At 37.9% G+C, this 18,835-nt stretch overlaps 1 protein-coding gene across 2 annotated transcripts in view; it reads right to left on the reverse strand.

Annotated features, from left to right (window-relative positions):
• The window catches only part of CPNE4 (copine 4), a 232,144-nt gene that overhangs the window by 174,873 nt on the left and 38,436 nt on the right, over positions 1–18,835 (reverse strand). For both annotated transcript variants that reach the window (XM_027675534.1, XM_027675533.1), the window contains exon 2: positions 8,803–8,990. In XM_027675534.1, coding sequence (XP_027531335.1) covers positions 8,803–8,982 — 180 coding nt within the window. In that variant the 5' untranslated portion in view covers positions 8,983–8,990. The remainder of the gene's footprint in view (positions 1–8,802; positions 8,991–18,835) is intronic.

Genomic DNA, 18,835 nt, shown 5'->3' on the forward strand with positions numbered 1-18,835 from the left:
AATTGAGCACCCATCCCAGTCCCCTCGTTCACAGGTACAAATGGTGCATAGTGCTACTTGCAAACACAGACACACACTAATCGAAGATGGCTGATGGAGTATGGTTGTACAGAAATTGTTCACAGGAAAGGAACAGGGTTCCTCAATCATTTCCGCAACCCCTGATCCACTGGACACTGAAATATGATGTAAACAGGTACAGGTCATTCAGATTTTCATCTAAGCTAATACAGTATTGAAACAATTTTTAAGCATTTTCCTAACATAGAAAAATGACTATGTGATCCCACAAATCTTTTGATTCCTTCATTTCCATGGCTCTCCCAGTGGCTGATTTACAAGGCAGAAGGCTCCTGGAAGTTGGCCCCAACAGCAGATCTTCCTGCTCCAGGTCACAGGATCAGGGAGAGACCATGTAGCTTTGACCACCTCTCACGTCTAAGTGCTCCCTCCTGACCTCCCAAGAGTACACTTGGTTTTATTCATTTATGTAAACTATGAGGAAAAAAAGTTCTTCACTCTCCCATGACTTGAAGACAGCAGACCTGAAGAAATTTAGTTGAACAGACAGAGAAGTCAGCCTCCAGCTCTGATAGAGAGAAAGTAGCCAGCCCAAATCACTGTTCTCAGTAAGAAAACAGATTTCTACTTTCTTTCCTTTGCACATGCATTACGTTTCACTAACTGCACTACATAGGCAGAAAATGGTGTTTGAACTAGAGGAATAATATGATATTTCATATACATTGACTCAACATGACAGTATTTGTCTTCAGTTGAGACAATCTGTCTCATTCAAATGAGTTCAAGTTTAAAGATCACTGATTTAAAAAGACAGAAAACAAAGCGCTGTGGCTATCTTTAAATGCTGAGACAAGGAGGCTCAAAAAAACCCAGCCATGATGGATGAGAGAAAAGCAAGAAAGAGTTATTATAAAATGAATTTAAAATAAATAGGCACTTATTACTACCTGGGGTGTACAAAGAAAAATCTCATCAAAACCTAATGATGTTCATATTTCTGAACTAGGCACAGGAGGAAGAAGTTCCCAGTACCAGCTTCTAATCAAATATTTGCCAACACAAAAAATTTACAGCCCTTAGTTTTCAGACTTCTGACTTTGCATAAGTAGTTGGAAAAGACCTGGGAAAGGAAGAGAGCTCTCTTTCTTTTTAACAAGAAGGGTGACATAAAATGTAATTCCAGATTTTGAGTTTATGCATACATATTTGTAAAAATGTACTCAGTGTATTAGGGGCTGGACAGAATACTATGAAAGACGCTCTGTAGGATACAGAGAAAAACTTCATAGGAGATTCCCTTCATGCGGAGAACTTTTCTTTTTCCTGAAAGAGTTAATGACAGGAGGTCTTCAACAGACAAACCCTTGGAAGCTGCCTCCAAAATATTAACTCTTGGAAAGTAAAATATCCAATTATATGAATTCAGGCCAAGAACAGACCAAGATAAAATATTCAATTAGCCTGCAGCTCGACCCCACAGATTTCGAATGGTGCTTGAAAAACATGAGTTGTCTTTGACAGTAAATACTTCAAGGAAATGTACCAGCAAGAGAAAGCAGAAGCTAAAAGCAAATTTTGGCAGCAACAGAGGTTACCAAGTAAGCAAAGAAACACTCATTAGCATCAACCTAGACCTGATGAAAAAGGAGAAAGAAAAATATGATATTGAATTATGAGGATGAAATAAACCATAAAGGCATATACACAGGCACATTGCTGCGGTGTAAATATAATCACAGCTTTCAGTTTGATGCAAGGGTCTAATGGGACCTGAAAAGTTCTCAAACATCATATTTTAGGAATATTACTTGGGAAATAATTCAGCAGGACTGCTCCTATTTCTTCTTAGGTCCAAAGGTCAACACCTGCACTAACAGATCATCACCTGCAAGGTGTACAGGGCATAGATCTCTGTACAAGACTAAGTGCTCTGAAGACCTGAGTGATCTGGGGAGTAGGGATCAATCAACTCAACTGCCAGCTCCAAGTCAGCAAAGGTAGGACCTTGGCCACATTGTGGCTTAATTAGAAAGAATTCTGTTGCCTTTCTTTTCTGATGAAGGTCTTGATTTCAATTAAAGATTCAATTCTTCCCCATTGCCTTTCATCAACCACAACCTGCATGAATCCAAAGGTATTTACACTAACTCTAGTATTTCATTAAAGACTTTGACCTAAGCTTTGGCCAGAGAACATGCAGGCAGCATTTCCAGTTATCAGCCCCCTTCTACATCCAGAAGAGAAAAACTCCCAAATTTGCAAGTGACTCAGAAGCTTTTCACAACAAGAAGAACTAATTTCATAACCTCTATTGAGTGAAAGCAGCCCCTTGCCACCAAATTGTGCATAATCTAATATAAAACATCTCATCAGAAATTTTTAATTTCCTTTCTTTGTCAGAGAAAGATCTTCCTAAGATGGCATGTTCATACTACTGTTACATCATTACTTACAATTAATTTTATACAGGATGCTTGTTCACCAAATTGAAATCTTAGAGTGAAATCAGAAAAATAGTATTTAGAATCCACTCTAGCATTAACTAGAGTATTATTTTTAAAAAATTCTTAATTTTAATAATTTAAAAAAATAAAATCCAAACCCCACCAAACACCCAATAAACCAGCCCACTGTGAAGCCTTGCAGTTCTTTAAAGCAGAAAACAAATCCCAAATCACTGCCTAAAAATCTCTATGGATGTGCAACAATAGCGTTTGGTACTGCATCTCTAAAATACTCTGAAATAAGCATGGGTCAAATAACAATCCAGACCAATCAATGTTCCTTGATGGCTTAGATATGCTGAATCTTCAAAATATAGTACATAATGGTTGCCTTTTTACACAGTGACAGAAAAATCAGAAGATTAAAATCCCAAATGGCATTGAGAAAATGAACAAGGATTTTCACATGAACATGTCTCCTCTAACACATGAACAAGAAACTTGAAATTTATCAGCAAGTGGCAAGTTCAAGAAATACAGTTAATATTACTTTATTCAACCACCACTTAAGCTGCAGAACCCTTATGTTCCAGGATAGCCTGAAAGTTATTTTTTAAATACAAAAACTTCTAAAGTTTTTTTAACTAAGTTACAGAAGTTATCCTACCAACATTTTTTTTAATTACAAAGACACAAATTTGTGTTTAAGAACTCCCTGAGCTGCAGATCGCTGAGGGCTGGCAGAGCAAGCTGGAAAGACTCTTTTATATTTCTCTGATCTCACATTTCTTCATTGCCACCAGCTAGCAACCAGATGCAAGACAGGTTTAGTCAGGCCTCAAACCTTATTCTCTATGGCTGCTGATGGTAGTTCTTGTTTCTGATCATTAAAACTTCCAGTTCTATCCAAATGTTTCATCTATTACTCTGTTCATCTCCATGAACTAAAAAGGATGTATTTATTTGCATTTATTTATATATGGGTTGTTTTCCCCCTCTTCACAGTATTTTTGTAGTTATTTTGGAACCGTTTGGTAGAGTCATGGAATATATCATCCCACAGACTCCCCTATTTCATGGCTTATTGGCTTCTGCAGTGGGCTGTAACAGCCACAGATGGATAACATGAAAGATACTTTTGGGTATCTATGGAAACAAGTAGCTGAAGTCTGCCTCAAGGTCTTATCTTCAGATCCTTCCCCCATGCTAGGAAAGGGCAGGGAATCTCCTCCACTATCCAATATGGAGAGAAGCAAAACGAGGCAGCAGGTGCTGGGAATGGAAATGGGGACCTGAGGCAGGAGAAGAGGCAGAGAAAGTAAGGATGATGGAATTCAGAAATGAAACAAAAGAGAGAGCAGGATTAAGTGGAAAAGTAAAGACAGATGAAGAGCAACACTATGTCCTTCCTATACCTTGATTCCCATGTAGCCTGTTTATTAGGCTCTGCTGCTATTCTATACTTTTGCTAGTTCAATGCATTTCCAAGCTCTCTGGTCTCTACCATCTGTTTGCATGAGGGTCTGTGTGGATGCAGGTTAATACTCAAAGAAAAAAAAAAAGAAAAAACAAGCCAGAAAATTCAGTTTTGTTAGTTTAATCTTGCCAAGCTAATCCTTGAAATGTCATGCTAAACAACAAGTGAATAACTTTTATTTTAAAAATATCAAAATTAAAAGTAATGATTTTGCCCTACACATTTTTATCAAAGCTCACTGAGTTCAACGAAATTTGTGACTTCAGACAACATTTTAAAAAAAACCTATTTCAGTGAACAAACTTACCCATCCAAACAATTCCACCCAATTTCATCAATATGAATTTTAGCAAGTGTATGTTGTCTTTGGGCGCTGCTTTATTTGCTCTGCAGTTAGCTCAAGTTTAATAAAAACTTAGGAAAAATAAATAAAAAGCAAAAACTCCAGCTGGCTGTTCCAATCCACAAGGCAGCAGATACTCTATGTCCTCAAATTTTCCTGCTGAAAGCCATACGAGTACGACTTCAGGAAGCCCTCCCAGATTTCCAAACCCGGCTACTTCGTTTTTCATAGCTGCAGACATCATGTTCCATCTGCTACGTGAGGCTATATGACACCTCCCGATTTCTCGTAAATCTTGTATGACCAGACACAGCTCAGCAACTTATTCAGCTTTCAAAATAACATGTATTACGGGTACTTGCCATATGCAGACAACAACCTGTGCACAGGCCCAAGCTACTTTCTTAGGAATAAGGAGTTAATGAGAATGTCAGTGCTAGCACATCTTGGCGGAGAACTCCAATGCTATACACAATTAATATTTATTACACATGGACATCCACACTGCAGATGAGTAAAATAATCATTGGAGCAAAGGAATTTATCATCACGTACCTCAGTCGTTCACCATTTGAAGCTTATTACAGTAATTAAACTCCTTGAACATATTCAAATCAATATGGAAAAACAGCCATTGAATTATTATCTTAAACAAACAGTTTAAGTACAACATTTGGCCTCTCTGCAAGTGTGTACCTGCCTAAAATTAAGGCCAGAAAAGCTAAAATTCAGCCCTGGGTAGTAATACAGATAGCATAATCTTAAATTGTTCTGTATCACACCCTGTCACGTTAGGCTAAAAATACAAACTTCATGTGAGAGAAAGAGTAAACTGCCGATTTTCCTAGCAGACACAATATATTATTCACATTCTAGATTGGTGGAGATAGTGCTTTTCAGACAGCATCAACATTCATATACAGAGAAATGTGGCGGGAAGGTATGTGTGCACATTTGTGCATGTGCAGGTTTGTTTGTGGGGAAACATTTATCCAGACAGGAAGAGAAAAACAGAAAGCATATCTGTCCCAGAACTGGGGACAACCCCCAGGATTCTTTGAGTACTTGTCCATGTCCTGCCTGTGTTCCTAGTAGTTTCACATCTGAGGAATAATGTGTCAATCCATCCAGGGAACTACAGGCATGTCAATCTCACCTTGATTCCTAGGAAGTTGATATAGCAATTAATCCTGGAAACCATTTCCAGGCACATTAAGGACAAGAAAATCATCATGAGTAGTCAGAATGGACTTCTATGATGAAGTGACTGGCCTGGTAAATGAGGGAAGGGCAGTGGATATTGTCTACCTGGACTCCAGTAAGGCCTTTGACACTGCCTCCCATAAGATCTTCATGGAGGAACTGCTGATGTAGGGGAGGGATGAGCAGACAGTGAGGTGGACTGAAAACCAGCTGAATGGTTGGGCCCAGAGGCTGGTTATCAGTGATGCAAAGTCTAGTTGGAGGCTAGTGACAAGAAGTGGACCACAGGGGTCAGTACTGGATCCAGTCCTGCTTAACACTTTCATTAGTGAGCTGGATGATGGGGCAAACTGTGCCTTCAGCAAGTTTGTAGATGACACACCAGGAGCACTCAGGAGCATCTTCCCAAAGTATGTAATACCTGAAGGGAGGGTGCAAAGATGACAGAGCCAGGTTTCTTTTCACTGGTGGCTAGTGACAGAACCAGAGGCAATGGGCTCTAATTGAAACACAAGAACATTAGGAACTCGTGACAACAACCAAGTACTGGCACAGGGTGCCCAGGGATTATGCAGAGTCTCCCTCCTCAGATATATTCAAAAACTGTCTGACACTGTCCTGGGCAACTGGATGTAGGTGTCCCCACTTAAGCAGCAGGGGATGAACTATGTGACCTCTTGAGGTCCCTTCTAACCTCACCAATTCTGTGTCTGAAAGAAGAAAAAATAAAACAAACGAAACAAAAAAAAGCCCAAAACTAAACAAAACAGAAAAAACACAATTAAAAAACAAATAATTATATGACATTTTCAATCTCTGGAAACTGCATCTACCCACTCTACAAGAGCATCAACACATTTTCATTCTATATTTACATGTGCAGGTGGCACAATTTACACACACATACACATATGCATACACAGTGCTGCAGAACTGAAAAAGAAATCTCCTCAGCAACAGGATGACATGTTTTATCAAAATCTTCCAAGAGATAAATGTGCAAAAATTCCTCACTTTTGAGGATTATCTGTGTCTGTAGAGTAAATCCCTCACATCCTAGTGTCTCTAATTGCACGCACAATGCAATCCCATCAGCCCAACCCCACAAGCTTCAGCTGCATCTGGCCTAATAGCAGCTGTGCAGCCAGTCCTCAGTACTTTTCAGAGATTTCAAAAGCGCTTACATGCAAGACCACAACCTGTATTTCAGACACCTTCAACCCAGCTACTCTATGTTGATAAAACCTCCTAACAACTAGAGCATGTGATCAATATGCATGTTTCAGTAATACTGTATCTTGCTACAGTCTGTTTGGAGATGTCCAACCTACAAGGGGTTTAAGGTGTCTGGAAATTCAAGACAATTTCATGAAGGCATTAAATCCATATATGCAAAACTCCTCAGTTCTGTTCCTGTTTGGGTTGCCATTTAGTGATTTCTACATTGAATATACTCACTTCACTGGTAACTAGATTTATTCTTTTTTAATTATTAATTTTTCTGCTTTCCCAGGTCTTGCTGGATCATTGATTGCCATCAGCAGAAGATTCTTCCAACCAAATTATATCTTCATCTATACCTGAGTGACTCTGCTCAATTTAGCTCAGCAATTGCAACTTAATTAAAAATTCTGTTGAGAATGTGCTGGCCAGAAAAGACTCATTATGTCAGAGCTGTATTCACTCCACAGCACTGACAGGAACACGAACTAATAAAAACTTTTTATTCATACTAAAATGAATGCCCTGGACTCCCATTAGACAGTAAGAGAAACTGACATAAGACGAGAATTGTATCAGTGGGCAGATCTGTTCTGCAAGAATTACTCAATTCAGAGAATAACTTTCCAAATTAAAACCACATCAAATAAAGGGAATCTCTGTTACAACATCAGAATATATAATTTAAATCTACTTACCCTGCTTATAACTGGCCAGAGACAAACTGTATGTGAAATGCACTCAGTTATTCAGAGAACTGAAATACTGGAAAAGTTTTCATTCTACCCTTTCCAAACAGGGCATTTCACTTATTTTGACCTTTAATACATTGCTTGGTTCTAGTATTTATGTGATTACTCAAAGTGCAGCTATATGCTTCTTTCTACATAGCTAGCTAAAATTACTTTCTTCAGGCTATTGTATCACCTTAAATTTTAATTAAATGGACACACTGATTTAGTAGTTCTAGGACAATTGTGAGAGTTTTATTTCTACTTCTAATCTGGTTTTCTATCAGGGACATTTTTAATGGTTCCACAAGAGAAAACTAAGAAAAGAAGAAGAATACCATCAAAAAAACCTCAACTTTGCTATGCTGGTGCTGACTGGTCTGGAAAAGTTTCAGAGGTCCATAGGTCAAAACCAGACAATTGGAATAAATGGAACAAAATTCTCAGTCTGACAAATTTGGCTGAAAATGCTAAATTAAAAGACCCTTGAATTTAGGATTTTGCTTTCTGCCTATGCTCAGAGTTATTATTTTTATCTTTTCATATATAACACAACCTTATGCTGAATGCTGAAACTCTTGAAAGGATACGGATGAATACGCATGCAAAATTAACTGGATTTAACACATTCCTAATTTTCTCTTATGTACTTCTATTTTCTTTTTAAAGTCACCTTTTAGCTTGTTAAACCACAAACACTCAAGTATAAGTTTGAAATAAAATAACCAACACAATGTCATTAAAAATATTACATTTCATTCTAATGTTCTTTATTTGCAATTTGAACTTCCCTAAGACATCCTATTTCCAGCTATCAATGAAATGATTTCCAAGATTAGGTAAAGTAACATGAAGCAGGATTTTAATCAAACATGCAAACTGCAATACAAGGCAAATTGATCCAGCAAACACATCAGTTTTACTAACTTCAACTATGAATCCAATTGTAGTGCTCAAAATTTGCAAATCAAGCTGCTCTTTCACCAGATTCCTTGCTAACTAGTAATAAATATTCCTCTCTTACATGGCATTTTTCTTCTTGCTATTGTAATGCCTGATGGTCATTATCCCTGTTATTATACAGCTTTTAGGAAACATGAGGCCTAAAGGGGAAAGTTTTATGATGCTTCACTCTTTATTCATCTTGATTTTTAATCTAGACTCCAAAGAGAAGTTCACAGTTTTTGATTCAAAGTGTGTTAGGGTTAATGGAAAATCTCCCTTCACTCTTACAAGATTATGCCACAGGCTTCAAATCACTTTTTCTCTTCATTGTTCTTGCTATTTGAAATTTGCCTCAGTTTGTCTATGCCATCACAAAGTGTCAGAAGAATAATTTTTATTCTATTAAATACTCACCTCAAACCACTGGCCATGCGACTGCATTTTAAGGATGACACAAGGATCTGGTTTTGAGAGGGCATCCCTGTCTGATATGCCTTTGCATGCAACTCGCAATTCCACTTTAGTCAGGCATGGGCTGTTAAAAATTCCCAGGGTATTGGCTGCTGATTCATAGATGTTGCTCATTTTCTTCATTCCTTGTTCTGAAAGAGAGAAAAGGTCTATTAAGGACGGTGCACACACAGTACAGCCCTTCCCTCCCTTCCAGAGGCCAATGCAAAGTTCTGCTAGACAATAACTGTGAATGAGATCCAGACCAAGAGGGGGAAAAAATAAAATCAAAAGAATAACTATAGAAAAAAGAAATAATCGTCTCATATGTTTATAAATAAATCAAGTTCGAAACTGTGATCTTGATTTCCAGCTCTGTTCTGGTTACAGAGCTGTGCTTCCCCAGGCCAAAGGATAGATAGATAGGATAGTAATTCCAAATTTCTCCTGCTAACACCTTAAGAGGGCTAAATTAAATTTGTTCAGCACTCCCTCAATCTGCTTTTATTTATCAGTATTCCATCCAGAATGTATGTACTTCTTACAGAAACTTTTGGTGTAAATGCCATAGAAGGCTCCTTTCATATTTATCTTAAATTCCAAAATATATTTCACTATTTCCACACTTACTGCAGAAGATTACCTCCCTCCACTCCTAGGCAGGTAGTCAAGATTGATGTTCTAAGCATAAGAGCAGGATATTTGTGCTGGCAAATCTTGTTGTTATACAGTGTCTGCTCTTTTGGGTCAGGAATCACGGTTACATGAACACAGGCAGCTGGAATGGTGGGGACCTCTGGCCCTTACGTCACTATGAACACCACCAACAACCTTATAGCTCAAGCTTTTGCTCTCAACAGAAGCAACAAAAACATTTGAACTTAAAGCTTAGCAAAAATCACTATATGATTATTATTGCATCAATAAAGAAGAATATGAGAACGCTTTAATTTGCTAATTTGTTTGAAACTTCATGGCCTGACCCCCAAAAATGTTTCTCCTAATACAAGGATTAGTGTCTTCACCACCTTACCCTGTACCTAAGAGCCGCAAAAAATTAATCTCACACTTCTAGAGGGCAGATTTGTCTTGCCAGTTTATCAACAAGATAATTTCGTGGTCTGTTTCAAATCTTTTCACTATCTCTTCTACAATGTTCTGTTCTCAGATGCTAATGATTTTTGAGAACTGTTTCAACAAAAGTTAAATTTTGGAGATATGGAAATGAAAGTGAAGTTTTCTTTTCCCAACACCGTGAAACTAAAAATAAACCCACAAACTCACACCTATACAGTTTTCCATTGAATTATAAAGGCAAAATTAGAAAGGTATTTCTCAATTCAGAATAAGAGAAGTTGGCAATACAGTGTGGACCTCTAATACATACAGATAAACTTCAGGAATGTAAGTCTGATGATGAGGCAGATGATCTCCTCCCCTTGCAGATGAGAAAAAAGCTCATTAACAATTTACAATTCTTCCAATTCAAATCTACAACAGCTTACTGTAGGACCATTTATCTCCTGTGAATACCCCAGCCTGCTGGGTTTGATAAGTTTGTAAGTTAAGTGAGTGTGGATGGACTCTAACCCCCCTCTCGAGCTCAGGCTCTATGCACATATTTCCTTATGGTGAAACAGGCTTGAAATGTGAGCCACACCACAACCATAGTGCCTGACATCCTAAGATCAACAAATAGTCTCCTTCAGCTCTTCCCAGTTACTTGGAAATATTATCACCTGAACTACTGTACCTTGGATTTAGTGTTAGGAAAGAAACATGACTAAGAAAAAAGGCAAAACTAAACAAAATATAGAAAAGGTAATGATATTACACTACATTATAAAGCCCAAAGAGCAATCTCAAGTTCTACATGATGTATTCCTATACAGTAGTTTAGTTTATCTTCCATTTTTAGCTAAGAGTCCTGACACTGAAAATAAACCAGCACAGCTCAAATCTCAAAGTCTTTTATATAGTAGGGAACAACATTTTGTGCTGGGTCAATCCATGACAGTGATGGTAAGATCGTAGCTCTAGCTTGAGAGCAACAGCAAGCAGAGGGAATTGAGCTCTAGCTTAATTGGAACTACTCTGATACAATCACAAATTGAGAAGCAATGACCTGCATTCAAAGAGGGACCTGAAATCTGACACCTCAAAGAAGTGATTGGAAAAAGTGCTACCAAAAGTGATGATTCAAAACAATGTTTGGAAAACTGGTTTGCTCCTTTTTGTTGCCTTTTTTTTCAAAAAAAAGAACAGATTAAGGTGGTGATACTGTGACAAATCCACTGAAGGTTACTATTTAGCTAAAAATTACAGAGAAGATTATATGTATTTATAAACATGTATGTATTTATATGTATTTATATGTAGTTTGCTAGCAATCATCACAATCTGTTTTTTTCATTCTACTCCTAATATATCCCAGATATATGATGTCAGGAGCCTAAGTTTCCATCAACTAGGATTACAGAAACACTCCTAGGAACTGAGGCGGGGGGAAAGACTGTTGTCTAATTATTCATCATTTTATAATCCCATCTCCTTCAGAAAACTGCTCAACAAGTTCATCCCACACATTCACAAGACATTTTTACATGTTGCCCTTTCCAAATTGAAATCCATTTGAAAATTGGGTTAATTCTGTCTAATGCACATCATACATCATTAATAAAATGTCATCCTTTGTGCAAAAATAGGTTGGTGATTTAATTAAACTGGATGATTTCAACACTGAAGAGAAGAAGAAAAAGTAGCAGAGTGAGGGGGAGAGGTGTATTTTTCTTCCTCCTACAATAATTATACACTGTGTTTTAGAATAGCAAGTAAGTATAAAATTATATTTCTTTTTATCACTACAACTATTACTTCAGCTTTTACAAGTTCTAAATTTATCAATGGAAAAGATCAAGCCACATCTTCTGTTTCATTATATTATTCTTTTAATATAATCACCAGCTTGGGCTGTTGTACTGATGTCATGTTACCAGGGAGCTGGGGGCCTGGAAAACAGATTTTGAGCCTAACAAAAATAGCTAAAAAAGGTATTATTTTATACAAACATAGAGAAGTTAGACTGCATAAGAAGTTTTTTGTCAATTAACTACGTACATTGTTGATGGAGGGAAAAAATGCTAATTTTTCTTTCCTACAAACTTTTCCTTTTTCAGTTCATTAGAACCTTATTATTCCTTCAACGTCCACATGGCTTCAATATTCACTGAAAAAGAGCTGTATCTGTGAGAGGAAAGCAATAGCATATGTAGAAAAGTAAGTGAACTGGTCACACACTGCTAAAGTTTTCAGTTTGTTGCTGCATACGTTCTCTTTCATTTCCTCTGGAAAAGAGGAAAACAGTGCTTCCCACACAAACTTACTAGACAGTGCTAGGCTGGATGGAACGGGGAGGCAAAACTAGGCCTTCTGGTTTCACCTCCCCATGGTGAAACAGCAAGGAAGAAGGCAGTACTAACTGGAAAAAAAATCTTGAAGTGCACTGTGCTGAAATCAAACCATGTACTAGGTTATTTTTAAAGAGATTCATGGTTCATTGATGTGAAATTCCTGATGAGGTGGGAAATAAAGAATATATAGTCAAATTCTTCTCCATGGTGCCCAGTGACAGGACAAGAAGCAATCGGCACAAACTGAAATACAGGAAATTCTGATTAAGGAAAAGGAAACTTTTTACTGGAAGGCTGGTTGAACACCAACAAGCTTCTCACAGAACTTGTGGAGTATCCATACTTAGAGATATCTATAACTTGTCTGGACATTGCCCTGAGTAACCTCCTTTAAGCAGCGGCTTAGAACAGATGATCTGCAGAGGTCCTTTTCAACCTCTGCTACTCTGTGATTAAGCAGAAAACAATCAAAGTATAATCTTTTAGTGTATAGATTGTGATATGTTGTTGAGTACTATTCAATGATTTGAATCCCTTGGCTCCAAAATCATGCAGAAAATTGAAAGACAGAGATGAGCTCAACAATTCCTGTACAAAGTCTACAAAAGGCTCCCATATGTAGGTATCACATTAAAAGCAACAGCACACAAGTCCAGAAGATCATGCCTGCCTATATGATTGGGTTACACTGAAAATCAGTATTACACATTTGACAGTTACATCTTTCTCCATTCAGGAGGACTGAATGGCTTAAAATGTTCAGTCATCTAGTGATTACAAAAGTAAGGATCTCCATGATGCGAAGTACATCAGTACACGCCTCTCTCTGAGATCTAAAAGACTTTAATTCAGCATACACAATCAAATCCACCTTGTTACAAAATGGTGATCCACACAGGGCTTTAGAGAACCTCACAGCAAACTAATAACCAGGTTCCTTAGATTCACCATGAAATAAATCTAAGATGCTATCTGAATTCATATCTCAAGTTTTCTCCTCTGCCTACCCTGTCATTTTGCTCTCCTATACACACAATGTCCAAAAAGCTTTTCTGCAAGATGCCTGGGTGAAGAATGAAGACATTGCTTCTCTACAGCACATTGCTAAGAGTCAGGGAAACATGCACACTTAGTCTCACCTCCAGTTCAGGTAGTAAGTGAGCAGCAAATGAGAAAGATGCTGAGACTAAAAGCAGTAACCAGTGTGCTCTGCATTTAGGAAAAGGTCTTGTTATTTAGAAACCAGAACTCCAGGCCAAAGTACAAGCAAAGGAATTCGGGGTTAGAAGGTTTCCCGTCGCCATATATTGAGAGCTGCATCTGAATCATTTGTTGTACTGGCACGCTGGTCATGAAATGAAAATGAGGCAATAGCATCTGCCTGCTTCTGCAAAAGTAAACAGCAAGAGTCTGCTCCTGGAAAGGTAAATTATGTTCATAGTATGTGCATGCAGTGGGAAATACTAATGTAATATTACATGATATAAGAGCTGTGAATAAGTGCCTCCAAAAGAGGGCAGGCCTAAAAGCACTGGATGTTGTGGCACTAGCTGCTCCCTACTTATTTATACCTATGAATTATATATGGGAGAGACATTTAGCGTTAAAAACACATGAGCAGCACAACTCTCTAGACAGAAAGTTTTGTACCTACAGTTTCTGGATCTTCAAGGTTTACAGTCTAATAAAAGTAAATACAAAACCCAAATCTACAGTTAGCACCTTAAAATTCATAAAACTCAGACTACCAGCTTCTGCTGGAAAACAGTTAGTGCTCCACTGCTTAAAAGAGATGGAAAACTACTTTTCTATGTTACTAAGAATTGTGATCCTTGTAGCCCTAGGAAAATGGCTTCCTCTAGTTCTGTTCTACATTCTTGATTTAAGTTACAACTCAAAATCAAAATCTAAATAGTCATGTTCATTTTTATGTGAAATCACTAGCTTTAAGTGACAAACAGAATCTGATTAAATAACAGGACATTTTGAAAGCATACTGAAGTTTTTATAGGGTCTGATCTGAGATCCACAGAGGTCAGTGAGAAAATAATCCATTGATTTCAACAAAGTGGGCAGCTGAGTGATATAGTGCCCCAAGCAATCCTGTTTTCTCCCAGTGTATTTCATCATTTGGCAACACAGTAATGAAAAAGAATCATTAGGCACAGAGGATTCAAGTGCCTTAGAACTGCCTTTTGAGGCCTGACCCAAACTCCACTAACCTTATTAATTGGCTTCAAATGTGCATTTCTCAGGCCCTGAAGATTTTATATGCTTCTATTCTGTCTCCCATTATGATACAAGATGAAGTTATGAAAAATACAGTAAGAGTGAGATTTATAGAAAAGGCTGAAATTATGTTGGGTGTTCAGGCAGAAGAGTTTTAAAAAGTTCCTCTGTTTAATTACTTTTTTGGCTCCAGCAGAATGCAGGCCATGGACCCCTTCAAGGAATGATACTAAATGAGGTGAGTAATTATTTTTCTTTAAGAAACTTTATGTGATTGGTAATTCCCAGTCTCAAGGAATTACTCTATCAATTGCTGGCATCAAGGCTTCCTTGGTTGTGAAAAGCAAGCCCATTCCTTCTCATTCAGCTACGTGGTTGGTAAATAAGCTTTGTACAAATGAGGAAAGATGGGAATTCATCAGGAGGTCCTGATTCAGCAAGTTCATTAAATTAATATTCCAGGTGCTTAATTGGGAGCTCACTAAGATACCTGGCTTGCCAAGGTCTGAACAGAGAGCCCAGAGTGATAGCAGATAGATAGCCCAGATAGAAAGCATACCTATCTTTATCAAAAAATGTACGTCAATGATTGGAAACCAGTGATCGGCCACAGAAGATGTTCTTTATTGCCCTCATTTCCTCTGTGAAGTAACATCTTTATCACGATAACATTTTCACAGCAAAAGGGTCTTCTGTAACCTCTGTTACATTGTTTGATCAACCTCACCATGAACTGGTTTTTTCCTTATTTTGTCTAATCTTTCTTGCTGCTGTGGCCATTGCCTTGGCCTGTCCTGTGCATCTCTGGAAACTTACTTCTCATGAACAATAAGTGCAATCTTAAAATGTAGTAATTCGATTACTTATCTTTGACCACACTCCCAGACTCCTGACTATCAACCATATCTCTAATCACTGCAAAAGACTCTTCTTCTATTGGCATTAAAAATTATTCTGGTCAACATTCACTATATTTTAAAGAAGTTTAAATGATCATAGACAATACAGACAAAATGCCAGCTGCCAAAATTAATTTGAATATGAATTATTGCGTAAGGAGAAGTCAATAGGTTAGCTAGACCACTCCACAGGACACTTTGTACAATTAAAAATACAATTTTTCCTTCTTCCTTTTGATTCTCTGACTCATACAAAAATTAATGAGGATTTATTTAAAGTTACACCTACCAAAGTTTGATAAAGGCCTTTGCGAAATGAGCAACAAACTCAGTACAGAAGGAGGATCTGCAGAATCCACAGCAGTGCTATTGTGAACAATAAGACAGATCTGATAATGCAAGTAATCTATTTGGACAGAAGGGTAGAAGGTTCAGAACAAAGTGCCAGCAGTGTAAATGGAAATATACACAGTGACAGCTCAAAGGGACTCATTACCATAGAACCAGCTGTTTCAATTATAAGAGGAGAAGGGAAAGTCACTAGAAAGAAATTGAGACATCTGATGTATGACAAAACACTGTAAAAAGTGTGCTATCCCTATACAAATAACCTCATTCCAGTTAAAAGAGGGGAAACTCCCATGATAACTGAAGCAGTGGCCAGTTCCGGATGCTCTGAGTGGACCCCACTGAAGTCAGACTCGAAGCGATGCAAAGCACCTGTAAGAGTCAGTCACTAAAATACATATATTCTATTATCCTCTACTAGAAGTGCAAATCTAAGATTCTCCCCTGCTCCTTTAGTATGTAGCTAATGCCATCAGTCACCTCCTACTTCACAGAGTTCCCAATGTTTTCCTGCTTACAATGCTGTAATATACAGGAGAAAGACAGGAGGCTGAACAAATACAAGATCAAAATAACCTTCCTAGAGATAAATGCAGACAACTCCCCTACTACAAAGCAGTATCAACATTTACTACTGGAAAAGCAGCAGAGATTTTTTCCTCCAGAATTAACGAAAGTCTGTTTTATTTACATTTGGTGGATTTGTACCAGTCACAAGGAGTCTGCCTCTCCCACAACAAGGCTGGCTTACAGGCTGGTTACAGAGGGTGTGTATTTTGTCCTGTTTATAAAATGACATCTTCTAGGACAGTGTGATGTCTTAATAACAGAATGTATTTTATTTGGAACAGTGTAGAGGCCAGAAAGAAAACAGACTGATGCATCTATGTGCTGACACACAGTAACAGCTAGCCCCACAATTGCCTTGTTATTCACAGTTTTATTTCCTTAAATATTCCTGTCTAAATCCTTCACTTGCAACTCAATAATGTCAAGCAAAAACATTAAATAGTCCCAGTGTTGCTCATAAAAATTACATATTTTAACTCAGAAAACATTAATGAAAGTAGCTTCATTCTTAATTTCATTTTGATTTGCAAAGCCATTAGAACTGATGTTCCACAGCCCTTTCTCACCATTATAGAAGCTAAAAACGTATTTAAAAAGCAAGAGAAAGAAATGCCAACAAAGTTCAAACTGTCCTATAACTTGACTCCCTGAGCTGATGATTTATGAGTGGGACTGAATAATATTAAGCCCCAAATAAGTAAATGATTTGCCTACTGGTTTTGCTATTGGGTCTCAGGAGTCTGGCATACTACAGTGGAGATAATACCTGAAGCATAGGCAGCTGTAAGCACAGGTCTTAGGCATCGATACATGAAAAAGCTCAGGACCATTGAATCCACTGCAAACATCACACTGAGGAGTTTCACACACACAAAAACCCAAACCTATTACATGCAAGCATGCGTGGCTTGTGAATATAAGTGACATGTAAGCCTAGTAAATCACAGAAATTCAATTGAATCTCTCTAATCAAAACCTTCAAAGCTAGTAGCATGTGATATTTATTTGACTACTTATCACTAAAAGCCATTACAATTTCCTTAGGTTTGCCATTTTAGTTTGCTGCTTGTACTAAGCGATATATCAAATGAAACACAGGAACAGAAGTTTATTCACACCAAGGATATGTGTTTGCTGCTTTTCTTAAATCAGCTCTCACAGTTAGGTATTAGAGGGAAAATAAAGGTGTCATAACAAGAACAAGAACTGAAGCTTTATAATACAGTTACTTATCCAAGAATCTTAAATAATTGGATATTTCGCTATACTTCAGAGAAAGATAAGCCTGGAACAAAATCAAATAATCCCAGCACTCCAAGGTGTAGCAGTCACAATTCTGCTATCAGCTGAAAGCCTTCAGAACACATTTGAAGCGAAACAATTCTTGTTAGCCAATTCTGAACAACAAGAAAGGTTTACAGTCTACTATGTTAATCCTTGCATTATCACCTACACACACATAAAATACATCTGAAATTACAATTACCTTTTATCCACCTTGGAAAAACCCACTGGCTATCAGCTAGAAGAGAATCATAGAATTGTTTAGGTTGAAAAGACCTTTAAAAACATAAGTCCAGCCACTAACCCAAGCACTGCCAAGTCTACCACTAAAGCATGTCTCTAAGCACCACATCTACACATCTTTTAAATACCTCCAGGGATGCTGAATCAACCACTTCCCTGGGAAGCCTGTTCTAGTGCTTCACAACCACTGCCTCAGGAAGCCTGTTCCAGTGCTTGACAACCATTTCAGTGAAGAATTTTTTCCTAATGTCTGATCTAAACCTCCCTTAATGCAACTTGAGGCCATTTCCTCAGGTCCTATTGCTTGTTACTTGGTAATGAAGCAGCAAGTTGTATTCCTCAGTTATACTCAATTACACCAAAGTATGTATATAAACACATGTCATGCTTGGAAGAGTTTATCCATTTACAGATGTAACATATTGCAAACTGCTAATTTTCCTCAACAGATGGCTATAACGGCTTTTCCTGCAGCATAAAAATGATTCTACAAGAGAAGTTGCTTCCTGCTGCTAATCCAAAGATAGGCACATCAAGAACAGCAGTGAAGAAGAACTTCCCATTTGCTGTTTAGTTCTTGCACTTGCAATATAACCAGAAGGTATACTTACTACAAGTTTGCTCAGGACTTCTAAGCAGTATGAGAAAACCTAAATTTACCTACTACACGGGCCACAATGAGCCCAAAACTGGAACTGAGCTTTAAAGTCAAGTTGCTCCGTCAGGTAGGACAGGAGCAGAAGAAAGGGAGCGACAGATAGTGCCGCAAGCAGTTGCTCTGTCACTTAATAGTATCTTGCCAAACATGCTTGACCTCTTTCTCAGTAACAACCAGAACTCCTATGGCCTCCCGGGACTCTGACACACAAGGAACAGCCTGCCCACCCTCAGGGGGCTGCTGGGGAATGAACACCTTTGTCAGCCAGTCCTGAGTTCACTTCCTTTGCAACAGAGGTTCAGGGACAACAGATTGGGTTTGTACCACTAGTTTAAGTTAGAGCATGAGCCTTTCCT

This window comes from Neopelma chrysocephalum, unplaced genomic scaffold (genome assembly GCF_003984885.1).
Source record: "Neopelma chrysocephalum unplaced genomic scaffold, ASM398488v2 Primary Assembly neopelma1_26, whole genome shotgun sequence".
NCBI classification, from domain to species: Eukaryota; Metazoa; Chordata; class Aves; order Passeriformes; family Pipridae; genus Neopelma; species Neopelma chrysocephalum.